We start from the raw sequence: 19704 nt of genomic DNA on the forward strand, positions 1-19704 counted from the left end.
CTTCCCGTATTCATAAAAGTGTCTACGGCATCTATTAAGGACCCCTTTGCCTTGCTGTTCAGAAATTTCAGTGCGACCGCAGAGAGGGAGCTATAACAGAGCCTTGGTAAGTATGAAACGCTCACTTCATTCCTATTTTCTTTATTTTTCCTTTATTTTTTTTATTTTTTAATTTCTCAAGTGTCGAATCTGGATCAAAAACCCAGAATCCCGGGTCCGGCATCCAGTCGACTTTCACACTGCGTGGATCTGGCCTTTTACAGTCTGGGTCCGCCCTTCCCCAATCTTAACCTGTTAAATGCCACTGTCAATCTCTGACAGTGACATTTAAAAGCTGTATTGTCTTGAGCCCTCATCGCAGCGATCACGGGATACCAATGAGTAATCATGACTGCGCTGATGTACATAGGATACTGCGGTTTCTTCTATATACAGTGCTGCTGTGTATAGAAAAAGTGATCACACTATTGCAGGTTCAAGTCCCCTAAAGGGACTATTAAATGAAGTAGAAAGTAAAAAAAAACAAAAAAACAAAACAAAAACTTTAAAACATATGAAAAAGTGTATAAAAAGTTCAAATCACCCCTCTTTTACCACATTAAAAATTAATAAAAAATACACGTATTTTGTATCACAGATCAAAATATAAAATTAATATGTTCAGTAAAACAGAAAAAAATTTAATAACAGACGATCAAAACACCATATATACCCCAAAATAATATCAATTATTTAATAATATCAATAAACACATCAGCTCAGAGCACAAGAACAAGCCCTCACAAAGCCACAGATAACAAAAATTTAAAACTTTACAGCTTTTTCGTAAAGTTGTGACACAAGCAATATTTTTTAAAATTATTTTTTTTTCACTACTTAAATAAAACACAAACTATACATCTTTGGCATCTAAATACTGCCAGATCAGTTTTATGGTAAAATGAACTCTGTATGTTAAAAAGAAACAAAAAAAAAACAATTGCAGAATTTCATTTTTTTTTTCTATTTGCCACACATAGAATTTTTTTTCCCGGCTTACTATTACATCATATGATAAAATGAATGGTGTCATCCAAAAGTAAAAGTAATGCCACGAAAAACAAGCCCCCTCATGGATTATCAACAAAAAAATGATGGCCCTCAAATAAGGGGAGGAAAAAACAAAAGCGCAAAAAAATAAAAATCCCCTGGACCTTAAGTGGTTAATTAATTGGAATGAAAATACACAAGTTTCAATATTACTTGTTTTTGCTATCTGTTTTACCCCTTCATGACAGGGCGATTTTCCGTTTTTTGGTCATCTTCCGAGAGCCGTAACTTTTTTATTTTTCCGTCAATCTTGCCATTATGGGGGTTTGTTTTTTGCTGGACGAGTTGTACTTTCAAATGAAACCATAAAAGTTTTACCATATAGTGTACTGGAAACAGCAAAAAAAATTGCAAGTGCGGAAAAATTGCAAAAGGAGTGTCGGTATGATGCCTTAGATCGGTACAAGTTCTTAGACACCAGACATGTCTAGGTTTACTTTTATCTAAGGGGTTAAAAAGTTTCTCCCTAAAAAGTGGTGCACTTTTTGCATCATTTTCCGTGACCCATAGTGCTCTTATTTTTTGGGATATGGGGCTCAGAGATGGCTTATTTTTTGCGTCTCAAGTTGACGTTCTTAATGGCACTATTTTTGCGCAGATGCTACGTTTTCATCGCCTATTGTTGCATTTTGCAAAAACGTCATTTTGGTGTTTGGAATTTATTTTGCCATTACGCCGTTTACCAATCAGATTATTTGATTTTATATTTTTATAGATCGGGCATTTCTGAACGCAGCAATACCAAATGTTTGTATATTTTTTTTTAACCCTTTAATTTTCAATGGGGCGGACGGGGGGGGGGTGATTTGAACTTTGTTTTTATTTACATTTTATAAAATACATATACATTATATACATATATTATTATTTTATACATATATATATATATATATATATATATATACACATACACAGTGCCTACAAGTAGTCTTCAACCCCCTGCAGATTTAGCAGGTTTGATAAGATGCAAATAAGTTAGAGCCTGCAAACTTCAAACAAGAGCAGGATTTATTAACAGATGCATAAATCTTACAAACCAACAAGTTATGTTGCTCAGTTAAATTTTAATAAATTTTCAACATAAAAGTGTGGGTCAATTATTATTCAACCCCTAGGTTTAATATTTTGTGGAATAACCCTTGTTTACAATTACAGCTAATAATCGTCTTATATAAGACCTGATCAGGCCGGCACAGGTCTCTGGAGTTATCTTGGCCCACTCCTCCATGCAGATCTTCTCCAAGTTATCTAGGTTCTTTGGGTGTCTCATGTGGACTTTAATCTTGAGCTCCTTCCACAAGTTTTCAATTGGGTTAAGGTCAGGAGACTGACTAGGCCACTGCAACACCTTGATTTTTTCCCTCTTGAACCAGGCCTTGGTTTTCTTGGCTGTGTGCTTTGGGTCGTTGTCTTGTTGGAAGATGAAATGACGACCCATCTTAAGATCCTTGATGGAGGAGCGGAGGTTCTTGGCCAAAATCTCCAGGTAGGCCGTGCTATCCATCTTCCCATGGATGCGGACCAGATGGCCAGGCCCCTTGGCTGAGAAACAGCCCCACAGCATGATGCTGCCACTACCATGCTTGACTATAAAACAGGATAGGGCACATGTAGACCAATTCCACATTGAATATTGGGGAACCCCTCATAAAACATGAATCAGACCAGAGAGCAGAAAGAGGGAGAGAAAATACCCCATATGAGATGTTCAAGGAAACACTTCAAACTTGATCAGGTGCAAAAGTCATAAACAATCTTTATTCAGTACAAAAGATCCAGATAAAATGACACCAAGACAGTGATCCAGGAAATTACAACAGTCAAATATAGAACCAGGTAAAAAGATAAAAACCCAGAGCACACATAGTCAGGTCAGAGGAATCACCATGAGAGGGAACCGCATAGTCTAATCACACATGTGGAGAAAAACTCCCAATAAGAAGCACATGTGGATAATTGATACATTGCATAGTTTACTTACTCATGGTGAAGCCTCAGCAGACCGGACGCCACCGCACACCCTCTGCTGAGGCTTCACCATGAGTAAGTAAACTATGCAATGTATCAATTATCCACATGTGCTTCTTATTGGGAGTTTTTCTCCACATGTGTGATTAGACTATGCGGTTCCCTCTCATGGTGATTCCTCTGACCTGACTGCCCCTATGTGTGCTCTGGGTTTTTATCTTTTTACCTGGTTCTATATTTGACTGTTGTAATTTCCTGGATCACTGTCTTGGTGTCATTTTATCTGGATCTTTTGTACTGAATAAAGATTGTTTATGACTTTTGCACCTGATCAAGTTTGAAGTGTTTCCTTGAACATCTCATATGGGGTATTTTCTCTCCCTCTTTCTGCTCCATGCTTGACTGTAGGGATGGTATTCTTGGGGTCGTATGCAGTGCCATCCAGTCTCCAAATGTCACGTGTGTGGTTGGCACCAAAGATCTCGATCTTGGTCTCATCAGACCAGAGAACCTTGAACCAGTCTGTCTCAGAGTCCTCCAAGTGATCATGAGCAAACTGTAGACGAGCCTTGACATGACGCTTTGAATGTAAAGGTACCTTACGGGCTCGTCTGGAATGGAGACCATTGCGGTGGAGTACATTACTTATGGTATTGACTGAAACCAATGTCCCCACTGCCATGAGATCTTCCCGGAGCTCCTTCCTTGTTGTCCTTGGGTTAGCCTTGACTCTTCGTACAAGCCTGGCCTCGGCACGGGTGGAAACTTTCAAAGGCTGTCCAGACCGTGGAAGGCTAACAGTAGTTCCATAAGCCTTCCACTTCCGGATGATGCTCCCAACAGTGGAGACAGGTAGGCCCAGCTCCTTGGAAAGGGTTTTGTACCCCTTGCCAGCCTTGTGACCCTCCACGATCTTGTCTCTGATGGCCTTGGAATGCTCCTTTGTCTTTCCCATGTTGACCAAGTATGAGTGCTGTTCACAAGTTTGGGGAGGGTCTTAATTAGTCAGAAAAGGCTGGAATAAGATAATTAATCCAAACATGTGAAGCTCATTGTTCTTTGTGCCTGAAATACTTCTTAATACTTTAGGGCAGAGGTTCCCAACTCCAGTCCTCAAGGCACACCTACAGTGCATGTTTTCAGGATTTCTTTAGAATTGCATGGGTGTTGGATTCAGCACCTTTGCAGGTGATTAAATTATCACCTGTGCAATACTAAGGAAATCCTGAAAACATGCACTGTTGGTGTGCCTTGAGGACTGGAGTTGGGAACCTCTGCTTTAGGGGAACCAAACAGAATTCTGGTGGTTTGAGGGGTTGAATAATAAATGACCCTCTGAATAAACTTTCCACCATTTAAAAAAAAAAAAACCAAAAAAAAAAACAACAACATTCTTTTTTGCTGCAGTGCATTTCACACTTCCAGGCTGATCTACAGTCCAAATGTCACAATGCCAAGTTAATTCCGAATGTGTAAACCTGCTAAATCTGCAGGGGGTTGAATACTACTTGTAGGCACTGTATATATAGTGAGACAGGGGATATAGCTCAGCTGGGATCTTTGCTTTGGTCCAAGCGAGTGGCTATGGATTCACAGATGACAGCGGCAGACTGGCCGGTTCCACACAGGTACGGCCACTGCCGTGTTTATTGTGTACACTTATCTCTCAGTGTTACACATGCAAAAACAGGAAAATAAATGTCTAAGGCCGTCTGGCCACTAACTAACAACAGAATGCTAACTACAAAATAAACCTATGTAACAAACAAAACAGTATTCTCTTACTGTGTCGGTTCCTCAGCACAGCAAGCGGAGGTATGGAGCCTCAGCACCAGCAGCCATGAGCCTGGACTGCTCTCCTCAGCAGGCTCTCTGTTCTGAATGCCTCCTGATTATTTCAGCTGATCCAGTGAGGAATCAAAACCTGGATTGAATGTGGAGAAGGGAGCAACCAGTCCCACTGCCATTCCTACTGATTGCACCAGGAAAAACTGAGCCCAAAATTACAATGAAATCAGATTGGGCCAGGGTTACTAGTGGGGTGCCACAGGGGTCTGTATTGGGCCCCCTACTATTTAATATATTTATTAATGATCTGGTGCATGGTTTACAGAGTAAAATATCAGTATTGGCAGATGATACAAAACTATGTAAGGTAGTTAACACAAAGGAGGACAGTTTGCAACAACAGATGGATTTGAGTAAATTGGAGAATTGGGCTGAAAAATGGCAAATGAGGTTTAACACAGATAAGTGTAAGGTTATGCACATGGGAAGGAGAAACAGATGCTACGATTACCTACTAAATGGGCAACTGCTGGGGAAATCAGACATGGAAAAAGACTAAGGCATCTTAGTCAATAAAAAGCTAAATTGGAGTGCCTAGTGTCAGGCAGCAGCCACCAAAGCAAATACGGTAATGGGATGCATTAGAAGAGGTCTGGGGGCACGAGATGAAAACATCATTCTCCCTCTGTACAAATCACTCGTCAGACCACACTGGGAGTATTGTGTGCAAGTGTGGGCGCCGGTGCTCAAGAAAGACATTACTGAACTTGAAAGGTTTCAGTGGCGGGCTACTAAAATAATAAATGGAGTGGGTGCATTACAATACACGGAAAGGTTATCAAAATTAGGTCTATTTACTCTAGAAAAGAGAAGTCTAAGGGGAGACCTAATAAATATGTACAAATATATCAGAGGGCCATATAGAGATCTCTCCCATGATCTGTTTGTACCAAGGACTATGACAAGAACAAGGGGGCATTCTCTTCGATTGGAGGAAAGAAAATTCCTACATCAGCATAGAAGAGGGTTCTTCACGGTAAGAGCAGTGAGGCTCTGGAACTCTCTTCCTGAGGAAGTGGTGATGGCCAACTCACTGAATGAATTTAAGAGAGGAATGGATGCTTTTCTTGATAGCAAAAGTATAGAAGGTTATAAATAGCATAATCTTACAGGTAGATAGAAGAGCGACCAAGATTATTAGAGGAATGGGTGGGCTGCAATACCAAGACAGGTTATTAAACTTTGGGTTATTTAGTCTGGAAAAACAAAGGCTTAGGGGGAATCTAATCACAATGTATAAACATATGAGGGGACAGTACAGAGACCTTTCCAAAGATCTCTTTACACCTAGGCCTGCGACTGGAACACGGGAGCATCCGCTACGTCTTGAGGAAAAAAGGTTTAATCATGGTCACAGACGAGGATTCTTTACTGTACGAGCAGTGAGACTATGGAACTCTCTGCCGCATGATGTTGTAATGAGTGATTCACTACTAACATTTAAGCAGAGCCTGGATGCCTTTCTTGAAAAATATAATATTACCAGTATGTATATTAGATTTTATGACAGGGTGTTGATCCAGGGAACTAGTCTGATTGCCGTATGTGGAGTCAGGAAGGAATTTTTTTCCCCATTGGAGCTGTTTGACACATTGGGGTTTTTTTGCCTTCCTCTGGATCAACATGTTAGGCTACGGGTTGAACTAGATGGACTTAGAGTCTCCCTTCAACCTTAAAAACTATGAAACTATGAAATAAACAGGCTTCAGTTACGAACTTATTGCTGAGCCAGATATAACTTTCCCAGACTTTCCCAGCCCATTTGAATGGGCTGACTGCTCCACAGTCAGGACATGGAGGCATATGAAATGAACCGAGGGGAAACATACCTGTTCTCTAGTACCTCTCCCCTCGGCATCTCACATACCCCCCCCTCTGTTCGAGCCCATGGGGTCGGACACAATGACTTACCAAGCAGTGCGTTCTAGACAACGCGTCTACGTTCCCATGCGCCTTGCCTGCTCTGTGCTCCACAGAAAATTTAAAATTTTGTAACGCCAAGAACCAGCGTGTCACCCGCGCATTGCCCTCTTTTGCCTGGGACATCCATGTCAGGGGTGAATGGTCCGTCACTAGCCTAAATCGGCGTTCTAGTAAATAATAGCGCAGGGTTTCCAGGGCCCACTTCACAGCCAAGGCTTCTCGCTCAACCACACTGTATTTTTGTTCTGCCTCCGTAATTTTTCTGCTTAGATAGCCCACTGGGTGTTCCTCGCCGTTCACTTCTTGTGAAAACACTGCGCCGAGGTCAACACCAGAGGGATCTGTTTGAACAATAAACACCCGTTTAAAGTTTGGGGTAACCAACACTGGTTGGTCACATAAAGCCTCTTTCAATCGTTGAAAGGCAGCCTCTGCTTCTGCGTTCCACTTTATTGAGACAGAGGTTGATCCCTTGGGTAAGATCTGTGAGTGGGGCTGCGATGGTAGCAACATTTTTGATGAACCGCCGGTAATAACCAACGATCCCCAAAAAGGCTCTGACCTGTCATTATATATATATATATATATATATATATATATATATATATATATATATATATATATATATTACATACATACATACATACATACACGTATATTTACAACTAGTCCACCTAGGGAACTATAAGGATCACCAGTATGATCGCTCATTCTTTTCACCCTATCAAAGCAGCATCGCTCTGATCAGGAGATATGCTCCATTCTTGTTACACCCAGCGCTCTGCCGGCTGTAACACGAACCACGTCATGATAGCAACAGGAGTCATAACATGACCCTGTGCTACCATGACAACCATCGGCTCCCCGTGATCGCATCATGGGGCCTCCAATGGTGGCAGGGAAAGGAGAGTTCCCCACTGCGGGGCTTTTAATTGTGCTGTCACATTTTGACAGTGCAATTTAAGGGATTAACAGGCGTAGGTGGATTGCAGATCCACCTGCGTGGTACACGTGTCTGTTGATTTGTACAGCAGACATGTGCAGGGATCACCACCGGCTCACTGGAGCAGCCGGTGGTGATCACCCCTTCATGATTTAGGACATACCGTTACGTCCTTGGTCATGAGAGGGTTAATTCTCCAGCAATGAAGGCTTTTATGTTTCATAGATACAGATTGTTTCCATGAAGATTGGTAACTAGTGACTGCCCAGACCCTGGCAGTAGCTACATTCAAGGAAAAGAGCAAACTCTTAATAATGTAGCCACCTCTACCCAACTCAATGATTTGTATACATCAGTGTGCTGCTCCATCTCTGCTCCTGACAAGCTGCTGTCATAAATCTTGGAAAAGCACCAACCTGCTGCATCTGCTTCTCCAGAGCAGGTCTCCTAATCATAGCTCTCACTATCCCGAGCATGGTGCTTATTCAAATGCCCAGTTATTGCTCTATGTAAATATACTTATTGCAGAGTGGGCTTGAGGGAGTGTCTACCCTGCTAGAAACCAGGAAGTGAAAGAGGCTGCAGGGAGACTGCATAACTCTGAGCTGCTCAAGAGAGAAAGGGAGAATAACTCTTTAAAAAGGATATAAAATAGTATTTAGAATTTTTTTTTAACCCTTTAGCTACATTGAAGGAATGAAAAAAATAAGAATTCAATTTTTAATTAAGTCACTTTATTAAGCATTTGTCAGACATATAAACAGATAAGAAAGAAAGAATTTCTAGTATATTGAAAACACATGAATTACCTACTAAGAAAAATGTGAGTTATTGACAAGGCATCAGTGAATAAGTAATAATGCAAGTTCGCTGTCTATACACAAATGAATTATGGTGGGAAAATATTTTCACCCCAAAAGTCTCTTCAGAAATTGAATGTGTGGCATATGGCAAAAATGTGAATTTTTTTCCTCAATTACAGGTTTTTTTTTTTTTTTTAGAACACTGTAAATGTGACATATTACTGTATTTTTCGGATTATAAGACACACTTTTCCTCCCAAATAAGGGTGCATCTTAAAATTTGAATGTAGCTTACTGGGGGAGGTGGAGAGGGGTCACAGGAGATGCTGCGGGACGCTGGCATTCTGAAAATGTCGGCAGTGTGGGCTTTAAATAATGGTGCCCGGAGTTGACGCGTGCGCAGATGGAGCTCTTGGCTCAAGATCTCATCTGCGCATGCCATCACCAGCCCAGTGATCTCCCTGCAATGGACGTAAAGAAAATGGCGCCCGGAAGTAGCGCATGCAGATGAGATCTCGGCATGTCACTGAGCCAAGAGCTCCATCTGCACACACTCTGACTCCTGGTTCCATTTCTTTGAAGCCCGCACAGCCGAGTTTCTGGAAGCTCCTGCTGCCTCACAGTGCCCCCAGCGAGCATCTGGGAATCACCCTGCTCCAGCACCGCCACTGCCTCCTATGACCCCACTCCACCACCGCTGCCGCCCTCTCTCTGATAAGACACCACCGGATTATAAGACGGACCCCATATTTTTTTCCTCTAAATTTGAAGTGCGTCTTATAATCCAGTGCGTCTTATAAAACGAAGAGTGCAGTAACTTTATTCTGCATGTTAGAATGATGCTTTAATAAGTTTGCACAACAATAGCAATTTTGCCCTTTGTTCTGTTTTTTTTTTTTGCATTGTGTTTACTGGGCAGGATAAGTGAATACTCAATTTACAGATTGGGTCAGTATGGACATAGTGATACCAAATATTTACAGTATAGCTTCTTTAGATCTCATTACATTTTTGCAATAAATTCTCATTTTTCAAAATTATGCTTTTTTTCCTATAGCTTCATATTTTATGAACCATAATTTTTTTCTGGTAGATGGAGCAAATATAGAGCATTTTTACAGAACTATTCATAGTTTTCAGTGGTATCATTCTGGGGTGTATCTTGCCATTTTGATCACTACTGATATTCATTCAAATTTTTGATAGGAATTGTGACTAAAATCAGTAATACTGACTTTATTTTTTCTTTATGGTGATTACGGTCTGGTATAAATAACCTGCTCATTTAGTTTGAGGCATTATAACTGATCGGTGCTTGTAACGAGAATTTTGATGCTCGGTACTCGTTTACCGAGTATAATGTAAGTCAATGGGGCAGTTGAACATTTTTCCGCAAGAAATTTGGCACAGAAGCAAATTGTTGTTGTTTTTTTTTTTTAACACGTTTCTATTTTTTTTTCTCCACTTAAATAACAGAAAAAAAAAAAACAGGTTTGGCATTTCCCTAATAACATTGACCTGGAGAATCCTAATGAATAACGTGTCAGCAAGTGGTTAAATACACATTTTGTTTCCAGGAATAAACTACTTAAAAAACGAGACAGATGCATTTTGTTTTATTTTCATTTTTATAAAGCATTTTTTTTTGTTACCGGTACTTTAATTTTTATTTTGTTTTACCTAGTCCTGTTATGGGATTTCAGAATTTAACAGTTTGGTTGGTAGTATTGCGGTGCATTATAGCTGTCACATTCAGCCTATTAAATCCTGTTGCCAGAAGGGCCAATAGGCATCTATGGCTGACAGATGCCTTGGGCATTGTAAGCATTGTTAGACCTAAAATTGCCATATTAACCATTAGGCTGAGCGCTCGATAGAGCTACAGAGGAATCCCACTCTGTCTGTCAACCATATAGATTTGGACATCATTATTGACTGTGATACCTAAAAGGGTCAAACTTTGGGAATCCGAGCTAGCACAGAACCCAGAAGTTGCAGCGGTTTAGCAGTATGTAACATCCAACACCCACTTCAAGTGTTCACTCAGCTCCTGAACTTACACAATGCGAATAATGTATTGATATGGCAGTACCTGTTGGTGGTATGTTGGCCCATTCCTCCATGCAGATCTCTACAGAAGTGATGTTTTGGGCTTGTCGCTCGGCAACACAGACTTTCAACTCCCTCCAAAGGTTTTCTATGGGGTTGAGATCTGGAGATTGGCTACGCCACTCTAGGACCTTCATATGCTTCTTATGAAGCCACTCTTTCGTTGCCTTGGCGGTGTGCTTGGGATCATTATCACGCTGATAGACCCAGTCACGTTTCATCTTCAATGCCCTTGTTGATGGAAGGAGGTTTGCATTCAAAATCTCACTATACATGGCCCCATTCATTCTTTCATGGACACGGATCAGTCGTCCTGGTCCCTTTGCAGAGAAACAACCCCAAAGCATGATATTGTCACCCCCATGCTTCACAGTAGGTATGGTGTTCTTTGGATGCAACTCAGTATTCTGTCTCCTCAAAACATGACGAGTTGTGTTTCTATCAAACAGTTCTACTTTGTTTTCATCAGACCAGATGACATTCTCTCAATACTTTTCTGGATAATCCAAATGCACTCTAGCAAACTTCAGACGGGCCCAGTGTGTGTTCCTGATGGTAGCCTTTGTTACAGTGGTCCCAGGTCTATGCAGGTTATTCACTAGGTCCCCCCATGTGATTCTGGGATTTTTGCTCACCGTTTTTGTGATCATTTTGAGCCCACGGGGTGAGATCTTGCGTGGAGCCCCAGATCGAGGGAGATTCAGTGGTCTTGTATGTCTTCCATTTTCTTATTAATACTTCCACAGTTGATTTCATCACACCAAGCTGCTTGCCTATTGCAGATTCAGTCTTCCCAGCCTCGTGCAGGGCTACAATTTTGTTTCTAGTGTCCTTCGATAGCTCTTTGGTCTTCACCATAGTGGAGTTTGGAGTATGACTGTTTGAGGTTGTGGACATGTGTCTTTGATACTGATAACAAGTTCAAACAGGTGCCATTACTACAGGTAATGAATGAAGGACAGAAGAGCCTCTTAAAGAAGTTTCAGGTCTGTGAGAGCCAGACATTTTGCATGTTTTTAGGTGACTAAATACTTATTTTCCACCATAATTTTCAAATAAAATCTTGCCAAATCAGACAAGGTGATTTTCTGGATTTGTTTTCTCATTTTGTCTCTCATAGTTGTGGTCCACTTATGATATCAATTACAGGCCTCTCTCAACTTTTTAAGTGGGAGAACTTGCACAATTGGTAGCTGACTAAATACTTTTTTTCAATTTAAAACAGAATCCGGCACTCAAGGTCTACCTGATTGATTGATTACGGGGTTGGACCATATCCGAGCACCAACTATAAGGACGGGAGTGCCGTATTTCCACAATAATAAATACTTTTTTTTCCCCCTGTAGCATGGAAAGAAAACTAATGAGCCTAGGCCAACCTCTAAAAATCAAGCCCATGGTATTATTCATCTTCCACCAAACTTTACGATTAGCACAGTGTAGTGACACAGACAGCATTCTCCCATCCTTCACTAAGCCCAGACTCTATGAAACTTCCAGATAAGCGTAATTTGTCAGTCCACAGAACACGTTTCCAGTTCTCCAAACTACAGTGGTATGCCCTTTACACTACTCTGCTTCCACTTTTCAAGAATATCACTTGTATTGCCAATTACGCACACAGGTGGTAAGTGCTGCTACTCTCCTCGGATGGTCTGTCTGAGCCGACTCCTGTAGCCTTTCCAACACTGCTGTTAGTGAGTTTCAACTGGCAATAGGGACTATGCTCACAGAGATCCCAAATGGGTGGTGCCCTCGCCCCTTTTTGTTTCACTTTCAACTGGCAATAGGAAGGCACTGCTAGATTCTACAGGAATGTATGTTCATTGTGTCCGGCAGAGTTTAGATTTCCTGGCCTACCCCAAGCAGCAGGGGCTTATTAGGCAGCTAATCCAACCACGCCTCCCCAGATCTAAGGTTCTAGTCTGACTACATATTTTGTCTTTGTCCCCCTGTGACTTGCACCCTCTGACAATCTGGTTATCTGCTGTAGTCCCAGGAACGGTCATGGAGTATTACCTGGTGACTTCCAGCGGTCAAGCCTATTCTCACCATCAGTGGCTCTAGTGAATATCCGGCAATCACATACTTATGTCCTTCCAGGGTAAGCCTGGCCTGTGGTGCAGTGGGTCCAAGATATCAACATTACCCCACTCATGGTTGTTCATGGAATATTTGTGTCATTCTGTCACGAACATAGTAAACGAAAACTAGGCTAGGGGCAGAATTTTATAGACCCAAGACTGAATTAAAAAAACTAATTTCAGTGATAAAGAGGTGTGTCCAAAGGCTTTTGCCCATAAACTACAATTAAAATATCATATATACATTTTTTTAAATTCAAATTTAAGCTTTAAATTGCTTTTTCCTTGCTCTTTTACTTATATGACTTTACATTGACTGTCTTTTACATGTAGTCCTCTATAATTTGCTTCTGACCTAGGTGTTTTTTTATGAAATACAAAACAATATGTTCAAGAAAACATTTCTCACCTTCTAGGCATAATAATGACTTCTCCCTTGTGAGTTCTATGATGTCTAAGAAGATTGGATTTCTGCTTAAAACATTTTCCACAATCGGAACATGAATATGGTTTCTCCTCTGTGTGACTTCTCCGATGTGTAACAAGATTTGATTTATTTGTAAAACATTTTCCACATTGTGAACACGAATATGGCTTCTCCCCTGTGTGAATTCTCTGATGGGTAACAAGAGCGGATTTTGCTCTAAAAGATTTCCCACATTCTGAACATGAATATGGCTTCTCCCCTGTGTGAATTCTCTGATGTGTAATAAAAGCGGATTTTGCTGCAAAACATTTCCCACATTCTGAACATGAAAATGGTTTTTCCCCCGTGTGCGTTCTCTGATGTTTCACAAGTATTGTTTTAAGGAGAAAATATTTCCCACATTCTGAACAAAAGTATGGCTTCTCCCCTTTGTGACTTCTCTGATGTCTAACAAGATGCGATTTATTTCTAAAACATTTTTCACATTCTGAACATGAAAATGGCCTTTCCCCTGTGTGAATTCTCTCATGCTTTACAAGCTCTGATTTCTGATTAAAATTTTTCCCACAATCTGAGCATGAATATCTTTTCTCCGGTGTTTGATTTTTTTCATGATTTTTGAGGTAAAAACTTTTTCCATATTCTGGACATGAAAATGGCCTATTTACGCCAAGATTACTTTGATTTTTAACAATCCTTTTGTGATGCTTATTTTTCTTACTAGTCTGTGATGAATCAGAGGATTGGACATGTTTCAGAGGATCAGATGATAGGTCTTTACTGTAAAGGAATGATGGTGTATCTGGAATAATGGGATACACTTTTGTATCTTGTGTGATATGTTCAATTTTCAAATCGAGTGACCTTGATATTAGTTGTCCCTCTGATCTCCCATCATTCTCATCTGCAAAGAGTAAAATCAGTTATTTTTCAAATAAAATACCAATAAATATTCTGTTTAATATGTCCGTAGAAGTTGGAAGTCATGTACATGAGTTAAAATTCTCAATCTGACAATAGACCTCAGATCAAGAACCACTAGATCCTGTTAGACCACTAGCTGTTCTTCAGCAGTTTTTTTATTTTCTGTTGAAGCCAGCATATTATGTTCATGTTTCACTGTGTCTGTCACCATAATTTTGTGGTAAAATGCAACATAGGAGTATTTGAGGAAGGGGGTATTTGGTGTTTTCCCTTATGCTAACAGTAAAGTGGAAACATCCTTATATTTCCTACAGATGATGGATCTTAGTGGAACTTGATTTTTTGTGGGTTGACTTGATGACTTCACTGTTATCATTTTGCTACACATAACTTTTGGATCACTTAACGCTAAATTCATATTTTTATTCTGCTGCACTGAGCAATTATATCTGACTATATCTGCGAAATACGCTATTCAAACAGAACCTCCGACAGAACCATCCAGTGTAATAAGGCCGATGGCGTCACTTTAGACTGTCTGGCCTCTGCTACCGCAATGCTCATTTTTTTTCTTTTTCTTTTACAGGGACACAAGTGTGGTCAACCATGCTTTTGGGTATGCCTAAAAAAAGATGGTTACCAATGGGAAAAAGGCAAGATAGAGACCTAAATGACTCCATCTGCGCATTAACGAGAATGATTTTGTCTGGGGTTTTCGTCTGAATTTTGTTTTTCAGGGATTTAGCCGGAAACCATGATGTAAGTTCTCAGCGTAGAGTGCACGATAACTGTGAACTGAGCCTTATTGCAATTTTTGAAAGGCAGAATGAACAAATCAACAGCAGTTCTAGATTTGTTTGTATTTTTGCTCCTTTACATTGTTCATCATGTGGTATAAGTAATAAGACAGCTTTATTCTTTGGTTCAACACAATACCAAATTTATATAGGATTTTTTTTTTACTGTTTTACAAATTTTACAAATAAAAAAAAATGTGTAGGTTTGGTCTTTTTACAAAAATTTTTTTTTTTTTGTATAGATTATAACGTAGTGTAGTGTATATAGAAATTTAGGACTGGGGGTGGGATGATTTCTGTACAGGAGAGGAAGATAGAGAAGACATTGACCTGAGACTAGGGAAATATTCACTATAAAAAAGCCCCCTTACACTGGACTAATGTAGGCTAAAGAAGTTAATATTGGTGGGCTCGTTCATACGGTCTCATTTGTATGAGAGCCTCCTGACTCTCCCCCAACAAATGATAAAGATAAGGATCCATCGTGCTCAATTTTGTAATTATGAACTTTTTTTTTCTTGTGGAGATCAGAATGGGTCTATTAGAGACGAGTGGTGTATAGCAAATGTACCAAATAATGTGAAAAAGGGAGCCTGAAGTCTATAGGCAGGTGAATTTACTTTAAGTGTGGCCAAAATATTTCAAGGTTTTCTAAGCGAAAGCTGGAGTATCTCAGTGAGAATAAGCTCATGACCCCATATCTACATGGGTTCATGAGGGATCAGTCCTGTCAAACTAATGTGATAAGATTATATGAGGATGTAAGTTCCAGACCTGATCATAGTAAGGTTGTGATGTTGTTATCTATCTGGACTTTTTAGATGTGCTGGATAAGGTATCACATAAAACGTTTGTACATAAAATGAGAACAGTGGGATCAGAGGAAAAGTAATAGTTGCAATAACACCTGGCTTTGTAAACAGAGGCTAGTTATTAATGGAGTACATTCTGGCTGGGTCACTTAACAGTGGGGTACTACAGAGGTCAGTACTGGGCCCTTTTCTTTTTGTTATATTTATTGATGAAAATGTAGAGGACGTTCAGAGTAGAATTGCAATATCTACAGATGATATTAAGTTATGTACAGTACTCAATAAAGAGGAGGATAATTTACTACTACAGGAGGATTTTGAGGAAGCTTAAGGATTGAAAAGAGAAAATGGAATTTTAACATAGAGCAAACAAAATGTGCAGTTATGTAATAGTAAAACAGCAGGGAAACCTGTAACTGAAAAAAACTTTTGTTGAGGCAACTGAAATAATCTTTTGTTGATTCACAAACAAAGTTCAAGGAGGAATATAATATCACAAGTAAAGGTTACTAGATAGTTCAATATGTTACTAAATGTTTTTTCATTTTTTTTTCCTTTCAAAGTGGCCTTTTCATGTATATCTGCATGCTCTGTATTCTGTTAGCACAAAGGAACGTGATAAGCGTCAAATAGGAGTTAATGCTTCTTATGTTCCATAATTGGGACAACAGATGATGAAAAAATAATCCTCAAACACACAGGAATATATAAATGTCCATATTGTAAATGCACAAAATGCATTATCACTATAATAGTATCAAAATTACATCCATATTTAATTAGTATTTTGGTTGAAGGAATGAAAACAAACTAAGGTAATGACGAAAAAACTCAAAATATAAAAAAAAAATCAACATGAAATTGTAGCTGTCTGTAAATAAGAAGAATCTGTGACTTCTCTACATTTAGAGGTCACTACTCACCTGGGTAGCCATATGTAGGAATCTCCTCTTTACACCGCTCATCACCCCTCACATATGTCTCTGTAGTATTAATATGGGTCAGATCTTCAGCCTGAAACAAACATTGTAAAAGTCACAGACATATGGAGAAGTCACATCTATGATCAGCTCTAATCCTGCCATCTCCACCTTTCTCATTACACAAATATAAAACATATAATACTGGTGGATAAAACAAGGCTGAGCACAAGACCTTCACAGCCGTCTGCACATCATAGGGAGATTTCATGGCACCTTCTCTCCATCTACCTGATTATCCTGAAGAACATAGGGATCTTCTTGTTTGCAGTCCTGCAGAAGAAGAGGACAGGGACATCTCTCTGGTGTTGTCCTCTTACTGGACAGAACTGGAGGAAACACAGAGACTGAATTAATCCTTTATATACAGATAATTATAGGCCGTATGTGTTTAGTTCTGTCTATTACCTGGTGATGTGTGGGGTTGAGGAACCTTCATCATGACGTCCTTGTACCGATCTTTGTGTCCTTCTAAATACTCCCACTCCTCCATGGAAAAATAGACGGTGACGTCCTGACACCTTATAGGAACCTGACACATACAATGATACCGTCATCCCCCAATCCCTTAATAGCATTACAGTATAATGTCCGAGCATTTCCAGCAGTGTCACCTCTCCAGTCAGCAGCTCAATCATTTTGTAGGTGAGTTCTAGGATCTTCTGATCATGAATGTCTTCATGTATAGGGGGATGAGGTGGAGGCCCTGTGATTGGGCTCAGGGGTCTTCCCCATCCATCAGACACAGGGGCCTGACAGCGCTCACTAGAGGTCTTCTTCACTACTGTGTAATCCTGGTTATGGAGAGACACATTAATAAATCTCACTACAGACATTTCCAGAGTCCTCACCTCTCCAGTTCTGTCCATCTATTATTCCCATAGAGAAGAATGATGTAATGTGACGTCATCAGAATCACTCACCTCTCCAGTAAGATGAAAGAGGATCTCTAGGGTGAGGTGTAATATCCTCTCCGCCATCTTGTCCCTGTCCTTATCCATCCTTGACAAGTCAGTCAGGAAAATGTTCTTATCTAAAAGATCCAAGTGTGTTGATTGTGCAGTTGTAGCCAGAAAAAAAATGATAATTAAAGTTTTGGCTCTTTGCAAGCAACAACAATGTACTATGGATGTGAAAAAGTAGTATAACATTGTTATGTATATGATTGCAATCTATAAGCAGTCCCATACTTATCATATTGAATACTAAAGTCAGGCTAACACTCAACCTCTATATGACTGTTCTGGCACCCTCAATCTGTGCTTTGGAAGACGAGTTGACAGACAGCTTAACTCTTTCCCATCAATGCATTGACTGGGACGCTGGGGGTCCTTTACAACTTTTATTAATCAGATCAGTGTAAAACTACAAGAAATAAATGAAAATACTAAGTACAACATACAACATATCTGAGTTACATAGCATTCCATTTGATACAGGACATGCAGGGTAAATGCACTACATGGCGAATACATATTAGCTATGACAGGATAATACTTTCAGAACAGAGCAACTACATTATAATTTGATGAGCCCTAACCAGGGGATCATAACTCACCGACTGTGCTATGTAGAGGCAAACAAAAGGAGCAGAGATCTGGAGAGATGAGCATGCAAATGTCTGTGTCCATGTAACTGAAATGGCTGCTGAAGAAGAAGAAGGGGCAGAGCCTATGCAAGGTCTGATGGGTAACTACATAAGCCTTGGTAGGACAATTTTCATTGCACAGTAACCAGTGAAACATTAAACTAACTGCAGTAAGACAACATTGTCAACAGATGGCGCTGTTGAATATCACAGCATCAGTATCAATGTCAATTACTAAATGTTATCTTATTACATGGCATAATAAAATAATTATATGCATTTCTATGAAGGCATGACACTCCCCGTCTGGCATCCGGGGGAATGCCACATAAACTTAAACTAGAGCAATAGAATAAGTTCAGATACAGGTCTAAGAAACAGCTTTCCACTTTGCTTGGGAATCTTGATTTCCACTTTCCTGACCTGTCCGTCTTGACTTGGGAAGACCTTGGTTACCAATCCTAGAGGCCACTCGTTCCTTTTAGACTGAGTGTTCTTCACTAGGACGACATTTCCAGGTTTCATGTTGGGTCTACTTTCTTGCCATTTGTCTCTTGTCTGTAATGTAGAGAGATATTGTTTTCTCCACTTGGTCCAGAAAAGGTCTGCTAACATTTGAACTCTTTTCCATTGAGATTTGTACAAGTCTTTTGTAGTAAACTCTCCAGAAGTCGGCATATTCACATTAAACTTCTGGGTGAGGAGAGTTGAAGGGGTGAGCAGAGATAGGTCGTCAGGGTCATTGGATATGAGAACCAGTGGTCTGGCGTTCATTATAGCTACTACCTCGGCCATGAAGGTTGTTAGAGTCTCATGAGTGAGCTTCGAAGGACCAAGTTGCAGAAAGATGGAATCGAGGATTCTGCGAGCGATGCCGATCATGCGCTCCCACACGCCTCCCATATGAGATGAGTGCGGTGGGTTAAAGGTCCACGTACAACCTAGTTCTGAAAGATGTCTTTCTACTTGGTTAATGTCCAGATTTGAGGGAATCTTTAGTTCACCACATGCTCCTACAAAAGTTAGATCCTCTGTCAGAGCGTATATGCTTTACATGTCCTCTGAGAAATGAATCGTCTAAAGGCATTTATGAAGCTGGATGTGTCCATTGTCTCAATGACTTCTATGTGTACAGCTCTAATACTCAAACATGTGAACAAGACGGCCCAGCGCTTGCTGTTTGCATGTCCTCCCCTAGTCTGACGTGTGACAACTGACCAGGGACCAAACACATCGAGGCCCACGTTAGTAAAAGGAGGTTCGGTACTCAAACGGTCTGCTGGTAGGTCTGCCATTTTTTGGGATTGACATGAACCACGGAGTTTCCTGCAGACGATACATTTGAAGATGACTCTACTCACAAGTCGCTTAACTCCTGTTATCCAGAAACCCGCTTCCCGTAGGGCTCC

General features: G+C 40.2%; 1 protein-coding gene across 1 annotated transcript in view; it reads right to left on the bottom strand.

The window, feature by feature from the left end:
• Positions 1 to 17787, bottom strand: part of LOC142312939 (uncharacterized) — a 72967-nt gene extending 55180 nt beyond the window's left edge. Inside the window, 7 exon segments of the mRNA XM_075351928.1 lie at positions 899 to 947; positions 13177 to 14098; positions 16651 to 16741; positions 16939 to 17036; positions 17116 to 17239; positions 17322 to 17501; positions 17631 to 17787. Coding sequence (XP_075208043.1) covers positions 899 to 947; positions 13177 to 14098; positions 16651 to 16741; positions 16939 to 17036; positions 17116 to 17239; positions 17322 to 17501; positions 17631 to 17708 — 1542 coding nt within the window. The 5' untranslated portion in view covers positions 17709 to 17787.
• Between the last annotated feature and the right edge of the window lie 1917 nt (positions 17788 to 19704).

The sequence above is a fragment of the Anomaloglossus baeobatrachus genome, chromosome 5 (genome assembly GCF_048569485.1).
Source record: "Anomaloglossus baeobatrachus isolate aAnoBae1 chromosome 5, aAnoBae1.hap1, whole genome shotgun sequence".
NCBI classification, from domain to species: Eukaryota; Metazoa; Chordata; class Amphibia; order Anura; family Aromobatidae; genus Anomaloglossus; species Anomaloglossus baeobatrachus.